General features: G+C 59.4%; 1 protein-coding gene across 1 annotated transcript; it reads left to right on the forward strand.

The window, feature by feature from the left end:
• Window positions 1-1,157: 1,157 nt before the first annotated feature.
• On the forward strand, window positions 1,158-7,570 carry LOC121342284 (zinc finger protein 436-like; the record flags this gene model as incomplete). Its single annotated transcript, XM_041416586.1, is given in 4 exon segments — window positions 1,158-1,202; window positions 6,519-6,605; window positions 6,607-6,649; window positions 6,835-7,570. Coding segments are annotated over 4 exon segments (911 nt in total), but the record flags the coding sequence as incomplete, so codon positions are not given.
• Window positions 7,571-8,117: the final 547 nt, after the last annotated feature.

Below are 8,117 nucleotides of genomic sequence, written 5' to 3' on the forward strand. Positions count from 1 at the left end.
ACTGGGGGCAACTGGGATACACTGGGAGAGGCCAGGAGTGACTGGGATCACAGAGCAACCATAAAGGAAGCCACTGGAATAATACTGGGACTATCTGGGAGTGACTGGGATCGTACTGGGAGTAACTGGAACCATACTGGGTGACTGGGACCTTAGTGGGGGCAAAGGGCATTGTACTGAGAGTACTTGGAGTGACTGAGATGATACTGGGGGTGACTGGAACCATACTGGGAGAGGCTGGAACCATCCTAGGGGTGAATGCTAACACCTGGGACCATAGTGGAATCATACTGAGAGTGACTGGGATCATACTGGTTGTGACTGGGAGCCACAGGGCCCATGCTGGGAGTGACCTGGGCACCCCTGGGGGGAACTGGGGCAACTGGCCCAGCTGGGGCTCAGGGTTGTTCTCCCCCAGGGCTGCCCCAGGTCCTGCTGCCACCTCTGACCCCACAGAACCAAGGGACAGGGATAGGGGAGAGCAGAGGGACAGGAGACAGGGACAGGTGACAGGGGACAGGGACAGGAGACAGGGGACAGGGGAGAGCTGAGGGACAGGTGACAGCCAGGGAACACGGCCTGGCCGAGGGACACTGAGCTCCAGCAGTTGGGGCTGTTGCCCCTGGGCTCCCAGTACAGCCCAGGAGCAGAATCCCCTCCAGAAACTGTGGTTTGCTTTCAGCTTTGCTCTGGAACATTCCCCAGGAGCCCCTGCAGCGGCTGCAGCCCGGCTGGGTGCCCGGGGCCACCAAAGCTGCTCCGGCAGTGCCCTCCTGCCCCGGGCAGGGCACAGAACAGCCAAGGAAAGGCTCATGCTGGGCTCAGGGCAGGGACAGGGCACTCCCCTGGCGCTGCCACGGGCACAGCAGAGCCGGCCTGGGCACAGGATTGGCATCCATGTCCCATGGAATCCCAGCAGGGATTACGTCTCATTGCACTGGTCATCAATCCAAATAATTTCCCCATGGAATTCCCATGGCAATGCCTTGGGGGGAGATCCATCCATGGAATTCTCACCTGACTGAGACTAAGATCCGGCCATGGTAGTTCCATGGCAATTTCTGCCTTCCCAAGACTCCCATTCCTGAATCCCACACTCCCACAGGAACTCCCCTCCTCCTCCCACACCCACCTTTGTGCTCCAGAGCCTCCCGACCATGTCTGATGGATTTTGGGAGCTCGTCCACACAGCTGTGTCCCAGGTAAGGCTTCATCTGCTCCACCAGGATCCCTTTGGATTCCCAGCACCTCTGGGTGATCCAGGTGGCACCATTGGACACTGCACAGCTCCCGGATCCCAGCTGGAAGGAGATGAAATCCCACCCCTCGCAGCCGTACCCGTGGGATCCATGGACAGGAGGTCACAGCTGGAAACCACCTGCAGCGTGGAGAGACCTGGGAACGAGGAGAGAACGGACCCAGGGATTCGTGTCCCAGCCCCAGGGAGCCCCTTGGAGCTCCCTGGATTCCCATTCCAGCCCCACGGATCCCCCCAATCCCCAGAGATCCCAGCCTAGCCCCTCAGAGTCCTCCATTCCCACAGATCCCAGCCCAGCCCCCGGCTCCCCCCAGTCCCCCCGCTCTGGTTGTACCAGCCCCGTCTCCAGGGCACTGTCGGCCATGGGCCGGATCCTGTCCTTGAGCCGGGGCTGGCTATCCCAATATCCCAGCCCTGGCTATCCCAATATCTCAGCCCTGGCTATCCCAATATCCCAGCCCTGGCTATCCCAGTATCCCAGCCCTGGCTATTCCAATATCCCAGCCCTGGCTATCTCAATATCCCAGCCCTGGCTATCTCAATATCCCAGCCCTGGCTATCCCCATATCCCAGCTCTGGCTATCCCAATATCCCAGCCCTGGCTATCCCAATATCCCGGCTCTGGCTATCCCAACATCCCAGCCCTGGCTATCCCAATATCTTGGCTCTGGCTATCCCAATATCCCAGCTCTGGCTATCCCAATATCTCAGCCCTGGCTATCCCAATATCCCAGCCCTGGCTATCCCAGTATCCCAGCCCTGGCTATTCCAATATCCCAGCTCTGGCTATCTCAGTATCCCAGCCCTGGCTATCCCAATATCCTGGCTCTGCCTATCCCAATATCCCAGCCCTGGCTATCCCAATATCCCGGCTCTGGCTATCCCAACATCCCAGCCCTGGCTATCCCAATATCTTGGCTCTGGCTATCCCAATATCCCAGCTCAGCTCCCCCCACCATCCCCGCTCTCTGTGGCTCCATCCGGCCCCGCTCGCTGCCCCAGCGCTCGCAGGGGGTCCTGTCCACGTCCCCCACAATCAAGGACTGGGGGACCCCCGGGCCGTGTTGTATTGTGTTTTATTTTCCTTGTTCTCAGTTTGTAATGGTTTCACTGATGTAGCCTCACTTCTTTCCTGAAAATGCTTTGCCCCAAGTTACTTCCCTCCTCCCCCGTGCCCATCCTCCCTGTGCCTGCAGAGCCATTCCCCAGTCTCCTCCCTGCAGCCCTGTCAATCACTCGGCCTCCCTTCCCCTCTTTCCAGAATCTTCCCCCAGGAGCGTCGAGTGATTGGGCAGAGGTCAGGGCCCTCCCTTAAGGTGCTTCCTAATTTGTGATCCTTCATGTCCATCTCCCCGCTTTGCACACCCCCGTTTCCCCCATTGGTTGTTCCATGTATCTTTCCCTTGTTTCCAGCCCCGTTTACAGCCTGGTGCAGGGCTGGGTGTGTGCTCTGTGCAGCAGGTTCCCCTGGGAGTCAGAGCTGCCCTGAGCCCTGAGATAAACCTTGGCTTTACCCCTGCAGAGAGTCGGCCCTTTCTTCCTCCAGCAGCGTCTGCCCGCTTCTCCTCTGGTTTTGGGTTGGCAGCCCAGCCGCTCTCCTGTACCCCAGGCACAGGGGAGTGTCCCCCGCAGTCGACCGTGCCGGGCTGGTCAGGCAGTGACCGAGCGGGCACTGAGAGGACGCGGCGACAGGGCCGGGCTCCGACAACGCCGCTTCCAGGTACTGCAGGGAGAGCAGAACTGGGGGGACCCCGAGATCTGGGGGAGCTGGGGGCTGAAAGTGAGAGTTGGGAGATCCAGGGGGGTCAACAGGCCAAGGAAAGGGGGACTTGAAGGGCTGGCAGAGCTGGGCAGGAGGTTCAGGGGCTCAGAGTCAAGGAAAGGGGGTGCAGGGACTGGGAGAGCTGGGATGGGGTGTCCAGGGAATCCTGTGCCCAGGAAAGGGGGTGCTGGGATATCCTCAGTGTGAAAAAAAGGAGGGGCTGGGGGCTGGGAACTGCAGGAATGGGGGCCCAGGGGTCCCAGGTCAGGGAAAAGGGTGGGGATGGGGGCTGGGAGAGGTGTGGGCCAGGAAAATATTGAGTTGGTGCCGGATAAGGGGGTGCAGGGGGGTCTCAGGGTCATGGAAATGGGGAGGCAGGGACATGGAGAGGTAGAAGGGAGTTCCAGGGGGCCTTGAGCCCAGGAAAGGGGAGTCCAGGGTTTCCCAAAAGAGGAGAGTAACAGGATGCGGACACCCAGGGTGTTGGGGAGGGCGAGTTCAGGGGATCTCTGGTTTTGCAGGAGGGTGGGGCTGGGGGCTGGGAAAGGCAGGAATGGGGGTCCAAGGTGTTCCAGGTTGTCCCAGGGTCAGGCACACGAGAAGACTGGAGAGATGTGGGGAGGGGGAGCTCAGCCCAAATATGCCGAGGGGTGCATGGGTTTGGGGTTTTTTGGGGGGATGTTTGGAGCTGGCAGGGCTCCAAAGCTGAGCCACAGATGGCCATCGGGGGTCCCTGGGAGGTAGTTTTGGGGGGTCCCGGTGTGGGTGGTGGCAGAGCCCTGGCGGGGGGTGGGGGGATGCAGGTCCCCCCGGGGTGGGGGTTGGGCTTCCCGGCCGGGCTCTCCGAGCTCTGCTGGGGCCACGTGGGGACTGCGAGTGAGCGGCGGCACCAGCGGGGGGACACCGGTTTTGGGGAGCCCTGGGAGAGCCACGGCTTCCCTGAGCCTGAGCCCAGAGAGAGGAGAGCCCCAGAAGGGCAAAGCGGGGACCCCGAGAGGGGGGAACCCCTGGGATTGCCGGGACCCCGGCAGTGGGGGGTGCTGGGGCTGGAGGGGCGGGATGGCCAGGAAAGGGGTTAAGGGGTGCCGGTGCCAGCAGTGGCTGCTTCCAGTGTCAGTGCAGTCACTCCCAGTCATTCCCTGTGATGATGTCATTTGTCCCCAGAATGATCCCAGTTGCTCCCAGTTCCTCCCGCTTCCATCCAGTGTGTTCCCAGTTCTCCCAGTTGCTTCTAGCATTGCCCAAGTCACTCACAGTACGGTACCAGTCTCTCCCACCAGGGCCCCAGTCACTCCCACTTGCCCCCAGCACATTCCCAGTTCTCCCAGTCTGGTCCCAGTCTCCATCTGTATGGTCTCAGACACTCCCAGTATAGTCCAGTTGCCCTGAACATTCTGGCACTCATTGCCAGGCACCCCCAGTTAGCTCAGCGTGGTTCATTTGTCCTCAGTTTTACCCCAGTTGCTCCCAGTTCCTCTTAATTATGTCCCAAATTGGCTCCCAGAATGGCCTGGTAGCTCCCAGTAACCCCCAGTCACTGGTAGCTTCCAGTCACACCCACTCTAATCCCAGTATGATTGCAGCCACTCCCAGTCTGATGCCAGTGCCTCCAGTGTGATGCCAGTTGCTCCCTGTCAATGCCAGCATGACCCCAGTAGCCTCCAGTATGGTCCCAGTGACTCCCTGTCTTTCCCAGTTTGTCCCAGTTCTTACATCTGGTTCCCAGTCATTCCCACTTCTTCCCAGTTGCTTTCAGCACAATTCCAGTTGCTCACAGCCAATCCTATTAAATCCCACCATGATTCCAGTCACCCACAGACTGATCCCAGTTACTCCCAGCATGGGCCCAGCTGTTCCCAGTGTGCTTCTGTGGCTTCACTATGATAGCAGAAACTCCCAGTATGGTCCCAGTTGGACACTGTTGCCCCTGCTCTAGTCCCAGTCACTCCCCAGATGATCCCAGTCCCTCCCAGCATGGCCCCACTCACTCCCAGTTGCCCCAAGGGTGGTCCCACTTCTCCCCAGAATGGTCCCAGTTGTTTCCAGTGTGGTTCCAGTCCCTCCAGGATGGTCACAGACATTCCCAGTATATCCCAGTTGCCCCCAGCACGTCTGTAGTCATTTCCAGGCACTGCCAGTGGCCCCAGGAAGGTGTTAGTTATCCCAGTGTGATCCCCCAGTCATGCCCAGAATATCCCAGTTGCCTCCAGCATGCATCCAGTCCTTCCCAGTTCCTCCAGTTTGCTTGCAGCATGATCCCAGTTCCTCTCAGGTGCTCCCAGTAGCCCAAAGGATGATCCCCCAGTCACTCCCTTTCAACACCAATATGATCCCAGTAAGCTCCAGTTTGATCCCCAGTCACATGCCAGCCCCCCCCAGTGTGGTCCCAGTAGAATCCCAATTGCTTCCAATCTCTACCAGTATGGTCCCAGCTGCCTCCAGCATGGTTCCCGTTGCTTCCTAGATCAGCCCAGTCAGTCCCAGTATGATGCCATTTGCTCCCAGCATGCTCCCAGTTGCTCCCAGTCAGGCCCAGTCTGGGGGATGATGTGCAGGGTGTGTTCCCAGTCACTCTCAGATACTCCCAGTATTAGTCCAGTCCCTCCCAGTGTGATCCAAAGATGAGCCCAGTGTGCTCCCAGTCCCTGCCAGTAAGAACCAGTTGTGCTCCACATGGTTCCAGTTGCTCTCTTTCAGCCTGCCTTTTGTTCCAGTCACTCCCAGTTATCTCCCAGTGTTCCCCAGTTCCCTCCAGCATGTTCCTAGTCACTCCCAGTTCCTTACAGTATGATCCCGTTTGCTGCCACCCACTCCCAGTCAGCCTCAGTGTAGTAACATTCATGGCCAGTATGTTCCCAGTCACCTCCAGCATGTTCCAAGTTCATTCCAGTATAAGCCCACATGTTTCTAATCACCCCCTGCATGTTCCCAGTTACTCCCAGTACTTCCCAGATGGGTTTTTGGGGGATGTCTGGAGAATGAAGAAGTGCAAGGCTGAGCGGAAAAGGCCCCTTGGGGGGACATCGGGGGGTGGCGGTGGCGGCTGCCGGCAGAGGCAGCCTGGAGGAGCAGAGCCCTGTGTCCCCCAGGAGCCCAAAGTGGGGAGCCCAGAGAGGGGGAGCACCGCCATTGGCGGGAGCCTCAAGAGCCTTGAGAGGGGCAGGGGGGACTGCTTGGAGCCCCTGAAGCCCAGAGCAGAGAATGAGGGGAGAAGGGACCCCAAAAGGGAGCCCAAAAAGCCCCGGCATCCCTGAATGGGCAGAGGGAAGAGACGGGAGAGCGTTTGGGATTGCCGGGACTCCCAGCAGCCTGGGGAGGGCAGGCACCGAGGAGAAGGGGGGCCCCCAATGCAAGTGTGACTCCCAGCAGCTGGGACGGGAGAACCCTGAACAGCAGAGGGGAGGAACCAGGGACAGGGAATTCCTGGAAAGCTTTTTTGGGTCTCACTCTTAGTGTTTGGGAGGTTTTTCTGGAGCCCAGATGGCCAGTGACTTGTAGAGATGGACTTGGGCAGAGGAACCTTCAAAGTCAACGTGCTCATTCTTTGTTTTCCCCAAACCAGGATTTCCCATTGCTAGCCCTCGGTGAGGCTGTGAGGAAGAGGAAAATGCCCCGGAACACTGAGGCAGGTGAGGAGGAAGTCAGTGCCCCTTTCCCCCTCTCTCCTGCTCCATCTCCCAGCCCAGCACAGCCCTGGCTGCAGAACAGCCCTGCTGCCTTGGCCATCCTGCCAGGAACACCCTGGGGGCATCTCCTTGCCCTTGAATGTGGCACGGAGGCAAATGCCATCCTCTCCTTGTCCTTCCTCCCCCAGAGCAGGAGCTGAGCATGGAGAGCAGGGAGGACAAATCTCCGCGGCAGAACCTTGTGGCAGAGGCCGTTTTGAGCGGCTCCACGGCACAGGAACCCAACGGGGAGGAAAAGCCCCGGAGATGCCGCACCAGGAGGGGCTGCAAACACAGATCACAGGGATCTGAGGGGGAAAGACCCAGCCTGGGCCGGGAAGGCAGCCAGAGATGGAGCCAGAGCTTGGAGCTGGTGGTCAATGAGCAGCTCCATGATGGGGAGAAGCCCCACACCTGCATGGAGTGTGGGAAGAGCTTCAGCAGGAGCTCCCACCTGGTCAGGCACCAGAGGATCCACACTGGGGAACGGCCCTACGAATGTGATCAGTGCAGGAAGAGGTTTCAGACCAGCTCCCATCTCCTCCTGCACCAGCGCACGCACACAGAGGAGAGGCCCTTCTGCTGCCCCGACTGCGGGCAGAGCTTCAGGCGAAACGCCCATCTTGTCGTGCACCGACGCATCCACACGGGGCAGAGGCCCTACGATTGTGAGGAGTGTGGGAAGAGCTACAGCCACCGTTCCAGCCTGATTGTCCACCAAAAGATCCACACTGGGGAGAGGCCCTACGAGTGTTCCAAGTGTGGGAAGGGGTTTCGGATCCGCTCCCATCTCCTCCGACACTATCAGAGTCACACAGAGGAGAGACCCTTCTGCTGCCCCGATGCCTGGGGGCTCAGCCAAAGCTCCCCAGAGCGAACGCAGAGGTCCCGGAGGGATCCCAGTGCCAATCCCATTTCCAGTCCTGTTTCTGATCCCAGTGCTGGTCCCAGAGTGATCCTGGCACTGATCCCGGTCCCGGTGCCAGCCTTGGTCTCTGTCTCAGTCCCAGAGCACTCCCGGTGCTGATTCTGCTTCTAGTGTCAATCTCAATCCCAAAACGGTGCTGGTCCCAATCTTGGTCCCAGAGCAGTGCCATTCTCAGTGTCAGTGCTGGTCTCAGTCTCGTTCTCAGGGCGGTTCTGGACCTTGTGCTGCTACTGGTGCTGGTCTTGGTCCCGGAGTGCTCCCAGAGCGCTGCCAGTCTCGGTGCTGATTCCAGTGATGATCTCGGTCTCAGTCCTGGAGGGCTCCCGGTCTTGATTCTTGTCCCGGTCCCAGAGCAGTCCTGGTGCAGGTGCCGGGTTCCAGTCTTGGTCCCGGTCCCGGTCCTGAAGCACTGCTGGTGCCAGTCCCAGTTCCAAAGCGCTCCTGATGCCAGTCCCAATGTCAGTCTTGGTGCCAGTCCCAGTGTCAGTCTTGGTCCCAGTCTTG

Source organism: Onychostruthus taczanowskii, unplaced genomic scaffold, assembly GCF_017590055.1.
Source record: "Onychostruthus taczanowskii isolate IOZ18803 unplaced genomic scaffold, ASM1759005v1 scaffold524, whole genome shotgun sequence".
In the NCBI taxonomy this organism is placed as follows: Eukaryota; Metazoa; Chordata; class Aves; order Passeriformes; family Passeridae; genus Onychostruthus; species Onychostruthus taczanowskii.